The sequence below is a fragment of the Fringilla coelebs genome (assembly GCF_963513975.1).
Source record: "Fringilla coelebs genome assembly, chromosome: Z".
NCBI classification, from domain to species: Eukaryota; Metazoa; Chordata; class Aves; order Passeriformes; family Fringillidae; genus Fringilla; species Fringilla coelebs.
In genome coordinates, this window is record NC_140031.1 from 2,636,345 (window position 1) to 2,654,766 (window position 18,422).

The 18,422-nt window shown below is 44.2% G+C and overlaps 1 protein-coding gene across 1 annotated transcript in view; it reads left to right on the top strand.

Annotated features, from left to right (window-relative positions):
* The window catches only part of LOXHD1 (lipoxygenase homology PLAT domains 1), a gene marked incomplete at both ends in the record, with an annotated part of 147,378 nt that overhangs the window by 67,325 nt on the left and 61,631 nt on the right, over positions 1–18,422 (top strand). Inside the window, 12 exons of the mRNA XM_084225643.1 lie at positions 533–609; positions 1,447–1,643; positions 1,974–2,166; positions 2,994–3,154; positions 5,856–6,150; positions 6,659–6,813; positions 8,158–8,291; positions 9,209–9,357; positions 10,551–10,655; positions 11,375–11,503; positions 12,226–12,390; positions 16,729–16,910. Of these exons, the coding sequence (XP_084081769.1) occupies positions 533–609; positions 1,447–1,643; positions 1,974–2,166; positions 2,994–3,154; positions 5,856–6,150; positions 6,659–6,813; positions 8,158–8,291; positions 9,209–9,357; positions 10,551–10,655; positions 11,375–11,503; positions 12,226–12,390; positions 16,729–16,910 (1,942 nt within the window). The remainder of the gene's footprint in view (positions 1–532; positions 610–1,446; positions 1,644–1,973; positions 2,167–2,993; positions 3,155–5,855; positions 6,151–6,658; positions 6,814–8,157; positions 8,292–9,208; positions 9,358–10,550; positions 10,656–11,374; positions 11,504–12,225; positions 12,391–16,728; positions 16,911–18,422) is intronic.

The window sequence follows — 18,422 nt, forward strand, 5'->3', positions numbered from 1 at the left end:
AGGTCATGCTACAGTTTGCTTTGTGCCCAGCTCCTCTTCTCAATTAGTCTAGTTGGATCTGTAGAGTTGAGAAACTTTGCAAATCCTCCCTTTTTGCTGGTGCCAGCTGCCTGCACATACCCAGCCCAGAAAATGGGAATAACACAATTCATCCCCTCCCTTTAGTAGCGGAGGCTGCAAGTCTTTCTGGTCAACAAAGGTCAAATCTTTCAAGACACTAAGACTGCCTGTTCACAGGAATAACTTGTGGTTGTGGAGTTTGTGCTTTTCAGACAGATGGACATCACAGCAGATGCTTATCTACTGGGAGCAGAGCTCTCACAGTCCCTCTTCATGGGAAAATGGAGATTTAAAATGGGGCTGCCGTATGGTCTGGTCAAGTCCCTGCTAAGATAACAAGGATACAGAGCCCTCTAAAAATATCTTTTTGACTGTAGTGTGGATATGGGCTATGTGTGAAGCCAGTGTAGATTTTGAGAGGTCTAACAGGTGCTAATTATTCAAAGATAACTTACTTCTGTTTGTAAACCAGATGGCTTGACAAAAATGAGGACGATGGTCAGATTGTCCGAGAATTAGTGCCTGCTGGGGAGTCACCGCTGCTAAAAAGTGAGTTTATCTTGGAAAAAAGGTCTGGGTTTGAGTTGTACATGGATGTGTTTATTTGCTTTATTCTTCTCAATAATTCTTGTCAGTTCCTAGTAAATCTACTGGGCCTTTTTTGCCATTCTTATGCAAGAAGCTGCAGTAGGTCATGCTGAGAGAAATGCCTCTGACTCTTAAATTCTAGTTCATGAATGGGAAAAGAACATAATTGTAACATTATATATGTAGAAAGAAACCTTGTTTTTTAAAGTTGTGATTTGTTTAAGAACTGCTTTCTTTTATATCCTTCTCTGAAGGATCTTGAATTGCCGCTGTTTCTGTAGAGTAAATGCCACCAAATAATGGCATTCTCTGAAGAAAATCACCAAAAATATTAAATTGTCCTTTTCTGGAGAACCAGGGCTCCAATGCTACAATTTTCTTTAGAAAATGGTGCTTGCACAGTGCAGGCTGTTGTGTTTAAAAAAAATGAATAAATAAAAAGAAGGTCAAAGTTATTGAATTAAACTGTTAAGTATAAAAATGGTGAAATAATCCCATTTGCCTAAGTGCATTTTTCTGCCTTGGGTAACCATCTAACAGTGAGACGGAGGCAGGCAGAATATTTTATGCTTAGCAGTGTACCTATTGGATCTCTTCTTTTTTCGGTGAATAACTCCAAGGTGTGACAGCTTCTCCAGCGTGGCCCTTGGATGCTGGATGCATGAACGGAGGGCAAGGTCCTTTCTGTGTCTGTATCTGCATCCTTCACCCCCTGCCAGCTGCCAGCAGCCAGTTGCCTGTCTGGGTGCTGGCAGCGCCACTCACCCGTCTGTGTTTTGTGCATCGATCTTTCTCCAGATGTCAGTTACCACATCAGCATTAAGACGGGAGATATCCCCGGTGCCAGCTCAGATTCCAGGGTTTTCATCAAACTCTACGGTGAAAAAGCAGACTCCAGCAAAGAGCCTCTCTTAGTCTCTGATAATGATCTAGGCAATTATTTTGAACGTGGTCGAGTGGATGAGTTTACTCTAGATATGATGGATATTGGAAAGGTAAGAATCAATTGCAGGTGGCTCTATACTTTGTGCAAGTGCCTGAATTCAGGATCAAAATAACACTCCATATTGAAGGTGATGAAAGAGCCTTTGACATTCACACTGGATATTAAGAGACACGTTTTACATAGATTAAACACCAGTGTATTGTGTATGCTGGCATGTGAGGAGTGTTTTAAGTCTGTAGTTAAATACATATATAAACTATTTACATGAGCACGGTGGAAGAACACCGTGCCAGGGTAAGGAGACTGTTTTACATTAAGCAAATTCCGTTGTGTTGGGTTTTTTCCCTGCCCTCTGGGTTTTTGTTTGCTTTTTCCAAAGATCAACCGAATTCTGATTGGGCACGATAACGTGGGTCTGCGGTCCGGCTGGTTCCTGGCCAGTGTCCAGATCACAGTTCCAGTCCAGGGAAGGCAGTACATGTTCCCCTGCAACCGATGGCTTGACAAGGATGAGGCTGATGGCAGGGTGGAGGTGGAGGTCTACCCAAGTGAGATTTTGCCTATTGAGAAATGTAAGAGAACACTTGAAGCTAGGGCTAAATATCTATTGCTCCCATCCTTCAGGGCAAGGTCACCACTGTCTTAGACATTAAAACAAAAACAACCAAAAAAATCACCATTCCTATGGGCTTGTATTGGTGAGGAAAGTAAAATATTCTCCTCATGTTTTCTGAAAGAGTTGAAAAAACATTACAGAGATTTTCATCTCCATTTCCTGAGACCATATGAAAAATGTGCATCCTGGGCAGCACAGCACAGCACAAGACAATGTGCTTCTTCACTGCAATATCAGTGGGTTCCTCTTTTTTCTACATTTATCTGCCCCAGTCCTTTTTTCTCTTTATGCACCAGCACATGTCCCATCCTGTCTTTATTACCCTGTTTCCTGGAAAGGAGAAGCTGTTTGATAACTAAGTGCCAAAACCCCACTGGCCACTTGACTTTTATCAGTAGACCCATTTTCTTTTAAGGCTACAGTTAAAATTTGCTGTTGGGTCCTGAGAAAGAATGCTGTGCTTTTCCCCTGCTCTCCGTACCTCCCTCCCTTGCACTGTACTACAGAGATCATTCAACCTCTCTATAGTTAGTACTGAAATACAATTCCCTTTTAAGGCTCTGTTTTGCACCCCCCTGACACTGGCTAACACTTGTAAAAGGAAAACTATTAGGTTAGTCCTCAGTGAAGAGTTCTGTTATCTCACGTTTAGTTTGGATAAGAGCAAATGGTCGGCTGCGTGGACATTTGTTAAGACAAGGTAATTTAATTTCAAACCTGAGCCCCCAGGAATGTTGTTATCTGAGTTTCTCTGCTGATTTAATTGCTTTATTTTTGGACCAGTGATAAACTATGAGGTGTCTGTAGTTACTGGAGACGTGCGAGCCGCAGGCACCAACGCCAAAGTCTTCATGCAGATTTATGGTGAGACTGGCAAAACGGAATTGATCATCTTAGAAAACAGATCCAACAACTTTGAAAGGGGAGCCACAGATATCTTCAAGGTATGATGAAGGCAGTCACTGCCACTTCTAAAAGGGGAAAGAAATGATCAGCCAAAGTTGAGACATCAATAGAGTAACTGGCCCAACTATAGAAAAAAAAAAAAGACTTTTCAAGAAAATTGCATGTCTGGCAGTATCTACTGTCCTTTTTCCAAAGTTTTGGAAGGTTTTTTATTTATTTATGGGGTTTTGTGTTTTGTGGAGGGACGTACATCTTCTGAGGGGGTACTGGCAAAGGTGTGATTGAAATTTATGATTTAATAGCAGTATTTGTTTATATTTACTTTCAAAAGGATCTCAAAAGGCTTCAAACTTTGGGCCTGACCACTTGTTATTGCCACTTCTATTGTGCAGCTGGGGGAAAAAGAAAACATGTATGAGAGTATGAGAGTAAAAGGGATCCCAGGTTTGCCTGTGGTCACACACACCATTAACTACCGTACAGATACCAGCCCTGCAGAGGTTTGCAGCTGTAATTCCTGAGAATGTGTGAATGCCCCATGGATTTTACAGTGCCTGTAACACTGTCCCAGCAGGCACTGCACAGCTCGACGTGCACAGCTCAGTCCTCCGGGTATCAGGATGGTCAGAATTCGGGTTTATCCTGCAGAGCCCACACCTCTTTCTGAGCAGCCCAGGAGAAAAGGGAGAGTTTAGAGGAGTGAGGAACCTCCAACACAACTATAGGGAGTGAGCCAAGACTTGGATAATCCAGCAAGACAATCCTGGGCTGATGAGGCTGCCCAACAAGTGTGGATCACAACACAGCCAGGCATCCTCTCCCTTTGGGAGCAGTGTTCTCTTCTGCCTTGTTAGCTTGGGGTTTCTGCCCAGAGGAAGGTTTGCAGGTTTGCAGGACAGGAATGGTCCTAGCACTTGCCCTGGTGTGGGATCAGAGCAAAGACAGGGTGCTCTGTCAGAGCCACACCCTTCTGTAGGGAAGGAGAGACCAGCATCTGGAGAGTGAAGCAGAGGGTCCAGGTAGGAGCAGGATTTAAGGCACATCTGCCTCGTGTGCTCACAGCACAAGACTTGGCACAGCAGTGCCTATGCCTTCCTGTGAATTTGCAGCCCCACAGAGTCTGGATCCATCTCAGCACAGTTAAGCTTGCAGCTAATTGCTGAAGCTCCCCTGAATCATCAAGACTGGGATACCCTTCCTGCTGTCGGAGGCCAAATGGAGGTGCCTTTATCCACAGCTTCACCAGTTTTGTACTGTGTATTTTTGAGATCAGTTCACCTCCTCCTGCCTAATTTTCTTGCTTTACTGAATGGAGTTACTGATGTTTATCTATTTTTAATGAGTTTTTGGGGATTTGAAATGACTACTACCTTATAAATGTTTGCTTTTTAAAAACTCTCTATAATTTTAAGATTAGGTTCCTCTGATTTTAAAGGAAATAAGCTTTCTAAAATTTATGAGTAAGAGCTATTAGCCAATATCAGATTTATAATAAAGCCATATGTACAGTGTTCTGTTTACATAGCTTTGCTTATATCCTCTCTCTGATATTTATTGCCAGATTTTAAAATTATGCCCATTTCTGTGATTTCTTTTATAAGCACACAAGGCAGAAGCTCTGGAGCATTAATAAATAGATCGTCTATCTCTTTCACTATATGAATGTTTACAAAAAGACACAGGGAAAAATAAGATTCTGTGAGCTACGTGATAATAGGAAATGCCATCAGTCATGGACAAGGCATGCAGGATGATTACAGTAAATCTAAGAGTAAAGCCGTGTAAGGAAAGATACATTCTTTATGTCAGGACAGCAGGATCAATTTCAGTTTTCTGATAAGCATCTTGTGTGCAATTGATTTTGTTTTAATCTACAAAACGCTTCTAGACTAAAACCTTACATGCCAAGTGCCAGATTTCAGCCTGAAGCAAATGTTTGCAAGTTTTATAACATAAACACTGCAAAACAGCATAAGCAATCATCAGAAACAAGTCATGGGTTGTTGAAGGATTGTGTGGAGTAAAATCTTCTATTCAACCTCATTAGGTAGTAATCCAGACAGATAATCTAAACCAAGAAGGTTTTGTGTCCACTGTGCTGCTAGAGGGGTATAAATCTTCTTACTGATCAGCCTTCTGCCACTGGAGCACTGTAACCACCAATGATTGTATCCTCTCTGCCCACCAGAAAAGTGAGAAAATACTTCTCTAATTTTCCAGATGAGAAGGAGGGAGAAGGGCACTCCAAACCCACAGTCTGTGTCACAGACCGTGTTATATGAGTTGACTGCCTTTTCACTACACCATTATTGCTTCTTGCTGGGTTCATATCCTGTGCTGAGTATGAAAGGCATCTTATTATTAATTTTCAAAATGCCTCATGCACTGAGAATCTGTAAAAACTTGGTGTGGTAATATCATATATCCATCTTTAGCGGCAACACAGGGACAATACAGGTAAGGAGAGCAATGAGGAAGTAGGGAGCCCAATAAATATGGATTTAGCTCCTCTCCTCACCATGGCTGCTCTGAATATCTTCGGCTTAATCCCTCCAGATGAGATTTGGTGATGGGAAGTATGAAATAGTAAAGCAGGACGGAAAATGTAACATTGAGAAATTGTTCTTATCCTTGCTTATTTTGTGTGATGGAGGCTGTGCTTCTCCTTTTTAAGAATGCACTTTATGAAATTAAGACTGTCTTCTATCCCTCTGGGTGCTGACCTTCCCTGGGTGGCAGAGAGAGGCTGCAGATGTTGGCAAGATTTATAAGATTCGGATAGGCCACGACGGGACAGGCATTGGGGATGGCTGGTTCCTGGAAAGCGTCACGCTGAAGCGCCTGGCCACGAAAACAGAGGGGTCTGATGAAAAGAACAAGAAAAAGAAGTCTGGTGAGGAGGAAGGGGAGGAGACCAAGGAGGAAGAAGGAATGGATGTCTATACATTTGTGGCACACCGCTGGCTGGCTAGAGACGAAGGGGACAAGGAGCTGGTGGTAGAGCTGGTGCCTGATGGAGAATCTGACCTGGAAGGTAAATACCACAGGGAATGTGTGTGGGTGTCCGTGTGTCTCTGTGTGTGTGTCCTGCCTCTGCATGAAGGATGATGACCACACTTGGCAGGACCATTTATGCCCCACAACCACCCTGTTGCACCAGGCATGCATTGGATCTGGGGTGGGTCAAGCTAGGGAGGAAGAGGATGGTGGGTAAACCAAGGCAGAGCTCAGAGGAGACAGCCTGAAATTGGAATACCCTAAAGGACTTCTATAGGATTCATTAAAGGTTGTCTGGTGGCTTGGATCAAGAGTCCCAGAGGGTCCCACTGCAGCTGAGAGCTTAGCAAGATGTAACTGTTGTTATGGCCAAGGAGAGGGGCTGGAGGTAGGTGGAGCTGCTGATGTTTTAATATGGATGCTCACAAACTCCAGGCAAACTCTGGCATTTTGGGGGTTACACACTTTTGTGGCGAACCACAGATTTAATTAAATATGGCCATTTCTGGGGTCCTTCTGACCTGCCTTTGCTATTTTACTTGCAGAAAATACGTATGAAGTCCGCGTCCTCACTGGGACTGTGGGGGGGGCTGGCACAGATGCTAATGTCTTCCTGAGCATCTATGGCATGGAAAGAGGAGACACGGGTGAGCGCCAGCTGAAAAGGTCAAACAACCTCAACAAGTTTGAGAAAGGACAGGTAATGCATGAACTCCACTCATTCAAGCGAGAAGGAGGCTGGCAGGGCTCTGCTCGTTCAATACACTTTCTTCTCACTTCTTTCAAACATGTTTTTTTCCTGAAATATATAAAGCAAAATGCCTCAAAACGTTTTCCAGGGCAGACTAATTTGAATAATAAGCTGAACACCAATTCCATGTTGGAGCCACTTTCTGCGTCTGCCTTCTGTAAGCATTCTGGTAATAATGCTTCCTTTCAGGAATACTTAAAACTTACAAATATTGGAGAGTATTTTTGGGTAAGTTCAAGCATGTAGATATTTAGATGCAAAAACTATTCTAAAATCTCTACCCAACCAGCCAGGGAATAAAAGCAATATTATGCAGTGTGCTGTAATTACGTTATAATCCAATCCAATTAAAGATCATCTCTTGCATGTTGAGTATTTGCTGTAAAAAGTTTATGAACAATTAACAAAAATCTACTGTTATAGCCAGGAGTTTTTCAAGGAATAATTCTGAAGAACAAAAAAATTATAGAAACAAAATGCAGCTGTGGAAAACTTGCAACCACAAAAAAAAAAGAGCCCTAAGGTTGTTAAATAAGCTGTTAGCTGTGATTTATGAGCTTGGCACTGGGGAAACTGCAACCTGCACATGGTTCTTCATTCAGTGGGAAGAGCTCCAAGCTGCAAATGTAATGCTCCTTACTCTGGGGAGTACAAACCCAAAGTCTACCAACATATTAATCACATTAAGATGTTTAAACTGTTATGATAACAAGGGCCATCCTGTCACACTAACACAGTTAATAAATGATCCTCTTGGTTGTGGTAAATGACAAAAGGAAGAAATTCTGAAATATTTGAAATAAAGCATATGGGGTGTATTTTGGGGCTGAGCCCATGCAGAGCCAGGAGTTGGACCTCAGTGATCCTCGTGGATCCCTTCCAGCTGTGGATATTCCCAGATTCTACACTGAGGCGAGCAGGAGAATTTCCATGTAGTCAATATGGTTTTTGTCCGGCTCCAGATTCGGTCTGTGGGAAAATACTAAGCCTGAAAGAAATGATATTTTACAGAGAGGAGTTAAACTTACAGGAAGCTGAAGCTAGGATGAGGTAAAGAGAGGAGTGAAGGGGGGAGCAGCTCCAGGGCTGTCACTGCCTTGTAGGAGCCAAACATGAGTGTTTATGGGAGACCTCGGAGTTCTGCAGTTATTTTTGTACACCCACACAAAGAGTACAAAGAGAACTTACAAATAGCTGTGTTTTAATGGCAAAAAAGATTACCTTTAGCCATTTACTGCCTTTCTTTCCTTCTTTCTTGGAAACACAGCCATTTGCCTCTTGCCTCCTGTGCAGGTAGACGTGTTCACCATCAAAGCCATCGACCTGGGCGAGCTGAAGAAGCTGCGGATCCGCCACGATAACTCCGGTGCCAGCCCCAGCTGGTTCCTGGAGAGGGTGGAGATCATTGACCTCAAAGAGAGCACCACGTGAGGAGCCCCTTGTGCCCTTTTCACGGGGTCAGGAGAGGGGCCACGTCCTCAGGAGCCTGCAGGGCCGTGGGGAGGCAGAGGAGATGCAGGAGGGCAGTGTTGGAGCTCCTGAGGGAATGGCCATCCTTTGGGAGCCTTGTGGTCCCTGTGCCGTCACACAGAGCGTGGGGCCATTCCGGGGCTCCCGTGGGGGGAATTGCTGTCCCAGCACCTCTGTAATTTGGGAAACAGCGGTGCTGGGAAGGCAGCCTCAGCTTTTTTCTGTTTCTCCTCATGGGATGGGCTCATCTCTCCCTCCTGGAGCAGAGGCTGCGCTCAAGCTTTTCCCTTCGCGGCCTCACTTTGGAAGTCTCTGAGCTCACGTTTTGTTTTGCCCCTTCCTACTTAATGCAAAGATCTGGGCCAGAAGCAAATTCTGATCTAAGCAAACTCTCGTGATTTCCACAGACAGCTGGATGAGCAAAGAATGGGCTGTTCAAAACCTGAAATATAGGCTTGCCTTCGAGCTGGAACTTGCTGGAAATCGCATGCTTAAAATTGCACAATGCTCTGATGGGTGGGACCACTCTTAAGGACAGGATGGGCTCAGTCTTCATAAACATAAAATGCCTGGGAGACTGGAGGTCCTTCAAGTTACTGAACTCTTTCTGGGAATGAAATTTAAATGAATCAACCATGTGGGGCGGGCAGCCCAGAAACAGCACTTAGCAGTATGTACTCCCTAACCTATTTATGGATTTAGCTCCCACAACACCAGATCTCAAGGATGAAAACAGATGTATTGCTCAGCCTTGAGTAATCTTGTTGTTTTTTTGGCTTTTTTCTTTTCCAAGTAGCCTTTGATTTGTGCTTGTTTATGTTATTAAAGCCTGTGAAGTCCTGTGTAAGCACCGGGTGCTGCTGTCATTTTGTAGGTATTACTTTCCATGCCAGCGGTGGTTGGCAGTGGAGGAAGATGATGGTCAGATTGCCAGGGAGCTGGTCCCAGTGGATGAAGCATTTGTAATGAAAGATTCGGAAAATGAGGGCCAGTCTCCTGCAACTTTGGGCCTGGAACAGAAAGGTGGAATGCATGTGTTGGCCTTGAATTTCTTCCAGTGTGGGGTTGGAAGGGAACCAGGTTGTTAGTGCTGCTGAGGGCATTAGCAGTGAGCAGTAGCAGTTCCTCACTGTGCTGGCAGTAATTTTGCCCCAAAATGAAATTTTCAGGTGTGAATGATGTGTCAAGTGTGTGTCAGACTGTGAGGAGTGGACCCTCCTCATTTTTAGTTGATTTAGTCATCTTGCAAGATTGGACCCTAAGTGACAAAGCTAGGAAGATGGGTAATAGGTTCAGTCCTTGTCTTTGAACTGAAATGCATATTGGTTGCTAACATCTAAGGAATAAATCTCATTCATTTCACATCATGGACTGTAATGGTTAAATGTTCCAAAGTGAAACTGAGCAGAGAGGAAACACACACAAAGAAAGAGAAGGGACCTAAATTTGTCTCGCTTTCCATCTTGCTGCTTGTGTCTGTTGTCCTCCAAAACAACTTTGCCTCACTAGTAAATAAATTTACATGGTAACTACAGAGCAGTGACACACTCCTGGATCACTGGGACACACTCAGCAAGGGGCTGAGTGCCCAACACTTTCACTGGTTTCTTTTGGAAAGATATGTCCAACTAGGAAGGAAGTATTCCATTATGGAAATCTTGAGGTTATAGCAGCTGAGTGAAAACCATATCAGAATTTTCCATGAGTTTTTTAATGGGTTTACTGCACTTTCTAGATGATGTTGCAGTAGAAACATCCCTGCTGATGCTGTTCTGAAAGGTGTGTTTGTGAATAGGAAGTGTATATGTCAGTGTACACACTTTCTGGTACGTGTTATATGCACATGTCTTACTTGATGCCAGTGAAATAAAGGGGGGGGGGGGGTATGTGAATTTTTTTAATGAAATATTGCAGTCAGAGGCAGCTTTGAGGAGGGTTAGAGGTTTCCAGGAAGCAAATGGGAAGGCTTGAGCCTATTTCTTATCTGCAGATATGCAGGCAGTGTGCTGGGTGACTGAAGCAGTAGAAGATTCTGGAACAAGATAACCCCAGCTCACCTCAAGGGCTACCAGAGCATAGGACAGGAATTAGAGATTACAGCATGGCTGTGATCAGTCAAAACAAAACTCAAACCAAGAACACATTTATGCAAGGAAGAGTAGAGTTAACTCCTGGTCGCACGTCACACTCTTAAATTAAGATGTTTTATCTGGCAGCTAAATCCACGACATACACAGTGAAAGTGAAAACGGGGGACAAGAAGAATGCTGGGACAGATGCCAACGTTTTCATCATACTCTATGGGAGTAAAGACGATACAGGTATGGCTTCAAATGATGGAAAAGGAAAGCAACCTGTCTGACACCTGGAAAGACAGGTCCTGGTTTCTTTTCATTTCCCCAATACGCGTTTCTCACTCCTTTTAGTGCAACTTTGTGTTCTGGCAGTTGGTGCACACGTCGTGGTAACTTGGAGCACAGCACCAGCTGCTGTAAATCACTGCCAAGCTTTGCGATGCTGATTTGCACCAGCTGCTGGTCTAAAGGTTTTAATTTCAATTATAGAAACAGCACAGTTGACTGGGACTACATTATCGAGCAGTGAATGCACTGGATGATTTGCTTTCCTCAGCAATGAATCAGCATGCTCCTGAAACCCAACCCTCCTCTGCCTCTTTGAGTGGCCCAGAAGTATTTAATCAGCTGATGAGCAAATCCTCTTGGAAGCAGCTGAGCTGTGTGTGCAGTGGCTGGGATGCCTGTGAGAGTGACAGGGAGCTGATGGGTTGCACTGATTTCTTTAGCTGTGAGCACAGCACGACAACATCATCCCTGTTGCACTGCCAGAGGATCATTCAAGGGAGGAATTCTGTATATTTTGGGTGTTGATACAGACTTGGGCTCAGAGGGAGGGACAAAGCTCAGATCTTGAGATGAAAAGCCAATTTTTGCATTTTAGCCCCTTCCCTCGTTCCACTGTTGACATTCCCAGAGGATTTGTTTCACATGCTGAACAATGTCCTTTTGCATCGCCACAACAGGGATAGTCAGCCTAAAGGCCTCAAAGATTAACAAGAACAAATTTGAGCGTGGGAAGGTAGATGAGTTTACAGTGGAGTCTGTGGACATTGGAGACCTGAAAAAAATCAAGATAGGCCATGACAATAAAGGTAAGATAATCTGCTCTGTAATGCAGTGTTTCTAGTGCACTGGGTGCTTTGCTGTATAAAATAACCTGCCTCCAAGACCCCAAACGTAATTTACCTTTTGGTGACAGATCCATGCTGTCACTTTGGCTGCTGCTGCTACTATCTTTGCTGCTGATTCCATTCCCATGTGACATTAGGAGCTCAGTGGTGCCAGCTCGCAGGTAGCTTTACATCCTCTCCCTCTGCAATAGTCTTTATAGTTCTACAGCATCATATTTAGAGAGATTTCACAGATACCACCAACCCCCCCCCTTTTTTTTTTTCACTTCTTTATTATTTTTGGTGGTATTTTGATCAAGTCTTGGCTGCTTTTTAGACAGAATTCTGTGTATCTGCTACAAACAAGGGAGACAGTGGAGCTATGCATGGATCTCTTTCCCTGTGGGTCATTAAATGACAGGTTTATTGATAACTACTCTTTATTATTACAGAGGCCAATTGATAAAAGTGATGCAGTAATTAGCATTTCCACGTGCACATCTTTAGCCTGACACTCACAGAAATGTGAAGCATTTTACCTCAGTCCTGGGCAATTGCATCCAATGATCTTTACGCCATATATTCAACATTCCTTTTGGCAAAAGACAGAAAGATTTATTTCTCGGAGGTCTGGCGTGCAGTGATTCGTTTGCTGTTGTCTGCAAAGGCTTTGTGGGTTATTCACTGTTATCTCTGCACCACAGGTAATTCAACTGGCTGGTTTCTGGAATGGGTGGAGATTGATGCCCCATCCCTGGGACAGTGCCTCAAGTTTCCCTGTGGCCGCTGGCTGGATAAATCCGAGGATGATGGAGCCATTGAGAGAATTATCTTCCCTGCAGAACTGCAGACAATAGAGTACATCCCATGTGAGCAGAATGCCATTTCCCCAGGATACAACCATCATTACAGAAGATAAAATCTCACTATCTCATGCAGTTTTATAGGTTTCACCTCTCCCTTGAACTGGCTTTGGGAAATTTAAAAGTAGATCTCATGCCAGCTATTCAAATTACTACAAGAAGGTTCCACTGGGTGCTCTAGATTAACATTTACTGCGTTTGCCAAGTCAGAGAATCATTAGAAGTCATGTGGATGATTGTCTTTTTCTTCCTATTTCCCTATCCCCTCCAAGTCCTCTGCTCATTCCAAGCTGTCTTTCTTGTCTCCAGTTTCCCTTTGATCTTGCTCCATTCTAATATTGCCATTTCTGGTGCCAAAGCAGACACTCTGGTCTTGTTTCCAAGTCTTAGTTCTTCCAGTGCCTTTGGCATTGCACACCTCTCTCTTGCTGAAAGACCTTCTTCCAGAGCTTCTTTAGAGTGGTGCTTTTCTAGAAGTGCTGCACCAGTCTGCCTTTTTTAGTGTTCCCCAATTTTTCCTTACTCTTCACTCCCCTCCAAATTAATGTTTTGGATAAACATTACCCCTACTCAGCTCCTTCTGAGTATGAGCTCAAGTCTGCTATGGCAACTCAAACTCTTTAGTTCTGGAAACTTCTTTTCCTGGTTGCAGAATACTGAGCATCAGATACCATGGTTTTCTTGAAATAAATGAAATATTTTGCTTACTTTTTAGCCCTCTCCCTTCTCGTTGCTCCCCTTTCTTAAGCATCTTTGACAGTGTGCAGAGTACAGCCCTGGGACTGTATTTGACTTGTCCCTCTCTGATCTGCTTCATTTCAAGTGGTTGATGCATTTTGCTCGGCATCAGGGTACTGTCAGAGCTGCCTTTTCCTTACATTGGGTTGGATGCCACAATGATGAGGGATGAGGTCTGACACCTGGGAGCTGATTTCCTGACAGGTCCTTCCCTGGTCATTCATAAGAAAAGATAAAATATTTCACACTGAGGCTGCGCCCCCTCTCATCCCCACTGCATGCACTGAAGGTACCAAAAGCCTTATTAACTGCAGTTCTTTATTTATATATCAAAATTCTGAGCTGCCCAAACTCCCTCTCTCTGCCTCAGTTTCCTTTTTCACAAGTAGTTGTAGGAATAACCACAAGGAAGGCCATCAGCTGTTTTGCCTCCTTTTTTTTTATTATGAAGACAGAAGTTCATGTTGAAGGTCCCTCCCATGTTCAGATCCCTGTACCCTGCAGCCTGTAAGCTGAAATAATTTCTTCTCTGAGGATCTACCATTGTCATGTCTTTGTGCTTCATCTATTCTCTGATCAAGGTATTTTTATTTCTTATGTCTAACCTTCTTTATCCAAACTCTCTGGAGCAGAAGAAAGGATTCTCTTTGCTCCCTTCTGCACTTTTGTCAGTCCAATGGAAGAAAAACTAAATTCACAGAATTGAAAGAGACCTTAGAGATCATCCGGTCCCACCCCCTGCCATGGGCAGGGACCCCTTCCACTGTCCCAGGCTGCTCCAAGCCCTGTCCAGCCTGGCCTTGGACACTGCCAGGGATCCAGGGGCAGCCACAGCTGCTCTGGGCACCCTGGGCCAGGGCCTGCCCACCCTCCCAGCCAGCAATTCCTCATTCCCAATATCCCATCTGTCCCTGCCCTCTGGCCCTGGGAAGCCATTCCCTGGCTGCTGTCCCTCCCTGCCTTGTGCCCAGTCCCTGTGCAGCTCTCCTGGAGCCCCTTGAGGCCCTGGCAGGGGCTCTGAGGTGTCCCTGGAGCCTTCTCTTGTGCAGGTGAGCAGCCCCAGCTGTGCCAGGCTGGCTCCAGAGCACAGGGGCTCCAGCCCTGGCAGCATCTCCGTGCCCTCCTCTGCACTGGCTCCAGCAGCTCCATGTCCTCTTTAAGCTGGGCACCCCAGAGATGGATGCAGTATTCCATGTCTTTGTGTCTGAAAAAATAAATTGATTAATAGATGCAGTGACACCTTTTATAGGAGTGACTCTAAGCCAGACACTCAATACCTGCATCTCTCCTGTTTTTTTCCACGTTATCCCAATCAATATATATTTTGATGCAGATGTTCACTATATAATTTATTAATACTGGATATTTTAATGATGTAGGAGCTTCTGGCATGCTGTGCCTTTGAGCACATAATTCGTGTTATCCTGGTTTTTGTCAGCAGTCCACATCCAGCCTTTGGAAGCAGTTGGGACTCTCTGGCAAACATTTTGCACCAGGCCCACCGTCAGCTCAGGCTTTTTCACCACTTTTTCCCCACTGTGCTGTTTACTCCATTCTGGTTTCCTAGCAATTAACCTGTGCGTTTCAGTTTGCCAGAGGTAACTAAACTGGCTTGATTTGTTTTATGATGACTCGTGCCAGAATTGTTTCACGATGAAAACATGTCATCCACAGCCCAATTAAAATCATCCCTGTGGGGATACAGCTCTAAAAGTGCCATGTAAATGAATTGGGCATCTGACAGCTGAAAGTTGTGCTGTTGGTGACCTTGTTAGGGCGCTGCTTTGCTGATTCAGTTCTAAGCTGATGTTAATATTCAAGCAACAAGAGCAAGTGCTACAGCCTTCAGCAGAGAGGATAATTTTTAATTCATAATGCATAATGTGTGATTTTTGGTATGCAGGATTTTTTTTTCCCCTCTTCTTACATTCTGGGGAAACTATTCCAGTTTACTTGCAGCACAGCAGAGCAGATTTCTCTGGGTTGGGCAGGAAGAATATTGAGTATCTTCAGGCTGACTCTCTGTAGAAGAAAACTTCTTCATCTGTGGCCTCCTGAGAGCTGTATTTAGAGAGCCTGAGCTTTTAATGAACGATTAGTGTCTTATATGGATAATCAGAGTTACTCCAACAGTAATAGAGGTGGTGCTGAGAGACTTTTCCCTACCCTGACAGAGATGCTGAGTCTGAAACACAGGGCAAGCTGCTGTAATATAAATATCAAAAACTACTGAAGATGTGGCAGAGTAGGAGGGTGAGAATGACAAGCAGCTGACAAGATTGTAGGGAGGGTTGGGAAAGGATGGAAGCTTTTTAGGGATGCATGAGAGAGGGATGGCCAGGAGTGTATTGTGGCCATGGCAGGTCCTGGTGTTGAAGGCTGTGCTTATGCGTTGTGGGACTGAGGGAAAGCCTCTTCCTGAGGCAGGAGAGGTCCCTGCAGAGCTGTTCAGCTGTTCAGGCCAAGTGTTACCTGGTGTTTTGATTTCAGAAAGGATTTAAAGGGGTTTGGGACAGGATGCAGTTTGCCAGATGGCGCACCTGACATCACGTGTGCTCATGACAGTGGAGTGTCTGAATTTCCATCATGGTTATTATTCAGAGGTTGGATTTGGGGAAAGACAGAGCTAATCCCAAGAAAAGTGCCTCCATTCCTTGATTAAGTGTTTCTTCACTTTATTGACTTTATTGCTTACATCTGGAGATACTCTTGTCTGATGAGCAGGCATCTAAACCTATGTTTCTTACTCTGAACACCATCTCACCTTGAAAACTGAGGGTATATTCAGCAAGTCCATAGATGAGCCAGGAACAGAGCCCCTGTTCCCATATTCCTGGGTCAGCCTTATTCCTGAGCAAATCTGAGTCATACTCCAGCAGGACTCAGGACTGAGAAGCTGTGAAGGTAGAATAGAACAAAAGGAGGCAGCCCATTCTGGGGTCAAGGGACATTCTGGAAAAACCACAGGAAAAGAATATTTATGGTCTTGAACATTACTGTTCTGCATTCAGCATGGTTCTGAGTTGTAATTTAACCTGTTTGCCTCAGTGTTTCAGGGGAGGTGGTACCAAGTGAAAAATGGAACAGAGGAATTATTAAACTTCCTTGTTATGGATTTTTGTCATGTGTTTAGTAATGGAAATATTAGGACTTTTTTATCAATAAGACTATCTTGCATATTTTTCACTGCCTCCAGTTGTCTTAACTTCATCCATCTTCTTAAATGCTCAAAAATTTGCAAATTCATGTTTTGCTTTAACTCTTTAGCTGTTGAAATAAATCTCATTTCAGTAACTTTGGATGGCAAGTATACAGAATGTCGTATGATTAACCTAAAAACTCATTACATCAACTCATATCAAGGTCAATTTGCCTTATAAAGGAAAGGAATTTCCTTATGAAAAAGAATTCCTTTGGATTCCCATAGGACTGACCAACTTGATAATTTAACTGACTGCAAGTGTGTGATTGCTACCCTCTCCTCTTTCACTGTTGAGATTTATAACTCATTTTTTGTTTCACTATTTTTTTTTCCGTAGGGGCATTGCTATGCTGGCTCCTAACTCCTTTTGGCTTGTTTCTGTTTTCTGTCATTTCCTAAACCAGTTGTCCCTTACGAAATCACAGTGTACACCAGTGATATTTTTGGAGCTGGCACGGATGCAGATGTCTTCATTGTTCTTTATGGAAGTGATGGGATTTGCACTCAGCAAAAATCCCTGTGCCTCAACAAGAGAGAGCAAAGGATGTATTTTGAGAGGAATTCAGTGAATCAGTTCATTGTGGAGGTAAGATCGAAGCGTGGGGGGCACTGGGGAGCATGCAGTGGTCAGGAATAGACACCCTCAGTCCTCTCTCTTCTTGAACTGTAAAACCATCAAATTTATTAATCAACAGAAAGGGCTTTGATAATGCCTGAGATGAACCTTGGAAAGATTGGGAGGGGGGAAAGGGGGTCATGAAGGTCATGTCAGCCCCTGCCCCTCCCTCCTCCTCACCTCCATTGGCATCAAGGATGAGTTTCCAGGCTGGGGAAGGGCCAGAGGTCGTTTCCAAAATGACAGAGAGGGGAAATCCTGACCAGGATGTGTCACCACTGCTCTGCTCCTCACTGGTCTCACCCAGCTCAGTCACTGCTGCTCTGCTCTGGGCTGGGGCAGCCTCACCTCGAGTGCTGAGGGCACTTTTGGGTGCCACAGCATAAAAAAAGACATTAAGCTGTTAGAGAGCATCCAAAGAAAGCCACAGGGATGGTGATGGGCCTTGAGGGGAAGCTGTGTGAGGAGCAGCTGAGGGCACTGGGTCTGCTCAGCTGGAGAGGAGGAGACTGGGGGGAGGCTCCACCGCAATTCCAACATCCTCACCAGGGGAAAAGGAGGGACAGACGCTGATCTCTGCACTCTCAGGGGCAAACAGGACTTGGGGAAACAGCATGAAGGGAGGTTTAGGTTGGATATCAGGGAAAGGCTCTTCCCCAGAGGGTGCTGGCACTGCCCAGGCTCCCCAGGGATGGGCACAGCCCCGAGGCTGCCAGAGCTCCAGGAGCCTTTGGACAGCACTGCCAGGGATGGACAGGGTGGGATTGCTGGGGGTCTGTGCAGGGCAGGAGCTGGGCTGGGTGATCCTGGTGGGTCCCTTCCAGCTCAGGGTGTTCTGTGATTCTGCGATTCTCTTGCAGTTTGCAATACTTAGAGGCATAATGCTTTTTCTTCTGTATCTTCAGGCAGGGAAACCATTTCTTGGCTGCAGACAATGTGATTTTTGAATACCCGGGCTAACTTCTTGAAAGATCTTACCAAGTATTTCCCCAAGTGTTTGCACAACTGTATGCAAATAGCAAACCAGTACACATCAAAGAGTGAGCTCATTTACATCCACAGTATTAAGCAATTCCTATTCACAGTATATTCCTATTGCTGAGAATTTGTAAGAGGCAAAAAATACAGGCAGACCTGCTCTGGCTCATCCTGTTGATGCTGCTCCATGCCATTCCCTTCCCTTCTTCCTGGCTACAGCACCAAAATTGACTTCATAGAGGATCTTACAGCTTCTGTCTGTTTTTTTAGTCTGGTTTGTTTTTGTAATTGAAGGGAAATTTTAAACCAATTCTTAAAATACTTGCAGCCCACGTTGTTGTTATATGTCATGAATCATAAAATAAATCCCCAGTGTGATTCCTTTAAAACAAAGAATAAGATTTATTTTGGTGGAGTTTCTACACAATTTTTCATAGTAGAGGTTGCATTAATCCCCAGGTATAAATCTTAAACTGAATGTTCTGCTTAAGTCTTTATTACATA